A 1524-nucleotide genomic window follows, 5' to 3' on the forward strand; every position below is an offset into this window, starting at 1 on the left:
TGTGGTTATGTGATGATGGTTGGATCATTCATTCGTTCGTTCGTTCGTTCGTTCGTTCGTTCGTTCGTTCGTTCGTTGATGGATTAGATGATGATATTTGTGTTGATTCTGAAGGTCAGTAAATAATGGTTGACCAAATGCTGTTTTAATTGAGCAGTGTGGTGTCTTTTCCAGAAATAATGTAATGTTCCACTCTGATGTTTGACGTTGTGGTTATGTGATGATGGTTGGATCATTCATTCGTTCGTTCGTTCGTTCGTTCGTTCGTTCGTTCGTTCCGTTCGTTCGTTCGTTCGTTCGTTCGTTCGTTCGTTCGTTCGTTCGTTCGTTCGTTCGTTCGTTCGTTCGTTCGTTCGTTCGTTCGTTCGTTCGTTCGTTCGTTCGTTCGTTCGTTCGTTCGTTCATTCATCCGTTCATTCATTCATTCATTCATTCATTCATTCATTCATTCATTCATATATCCATTAATCCGTTCATTAATTCATTTATTTATCAAATCATCCATTCATTTTATCATTGATTTATCAATTCATTAATTCTATATTTTGTTGTCTGTAGGTGAATCTGATGGTTTCTCTATAACAAGCAGTCTGTCTCGGCAGTCGTCTGGTAGACCAGCATCCTCAGCTGTCAATGTTCGAATTCGTCGTCCCTCTAACACAAAAACTATATTAAAATCTAAGTCATTATCTAATATAACTGGTGGTGTTTATACCCGTCCTGCACTACGTCCTAGTCTATTTCCAAACATTCCTCCAACTATCAATTTTATATCTGAAAATGAGAAAGGTAAGATACTTTTATTTATTTGTAGTCTTTTTGTATTTTTGTGGTCTCATTTTAGTGTAGAGTTTGCTTGTGTTAAACTCCTCGTAAATTTTGATCGTAAAATATTTTGATAATTTTCGGCCAGTAAATTAGGCCTTGATAGGATGGATGAGTATTTACCCCAAAAAAAAATGTTTTTTTTTTTAATTTTGAAATTTATATCTTGGTGAATGATTCATCAAAATGTATTTTACATATTTCAGTGGAATTGTTACCATGGGAGATTCGTAAATTATTAAAATGGAGAATGAGCCCTATCACACCCAATATAGTCAAATCAGCTTTAGCTAGAGTAGGATTTAGAATCAGTAAAAGTAAGTTGAAGGTTTATCACTCATACAGTATCTTTCCTTCAACACAACACGTCTCTATGAACTCAAGTGTTGGAAGTTCAACTGATAATGTTATGATATTGGGTAATAATGGCCGAAAATGATGCACACATCATCATACAACAGGTTGATTGAGAAATACAATGCAAGGCAGTCACGATTTATTTTATTTTTGTTTTTTTTAATGAATTTTGAAATATGAGATCATTTTGCAAATGACTCTTTCTAATAAAGAATCTGGTCAGATTGTTCTTCCAATTTCTTATAAACATGGCCTCATGTCTGGAATCTACAAACATGCATAGAAATTTATATAATAGTAATTTCTTCATTTTATTACAGAAAATCATGATTGGTTGGGATG

At 34.1% G+C, this 1524-nt stretch overlaps 1 protein-coding gene across 1 annotated transcript; it reads left to right on the forward strand.

The window, feature by feature from the left end:
* Window positions 1–558: 558 nt before the first annotated feature.
* LOTGIDRAFT_176747 (hypothetical protein) lies at window positions 559–1264 on the forward strand (the record flags this gene model as incomplete). The annotated part of the gene is made up of 2 exons (XM_009057890.1): window positions 559–789; window positions 1032–1264. Coding segments are annotated over 2 exons (464 nt in total), but the record flags the coding sequence as incomplete, so codon positions are not given.
* Between the last annotated feature and the right edge of the window lie 260 nt (window positions 1265–1524).

The sequence above is a fragment of the Lottia gigantea genome, assembly GCF_000327385.1.
Source record: "Lottia gigantea unplaced genomic scaffold LOTGIsca_3160, whole genome shotgun sequence".
Taxonomy (NCBI): Eukaryota; Metazoa; Mollusca; class Gastropoda; family Lottiidae; genus Lottia; species Lottia gigantea.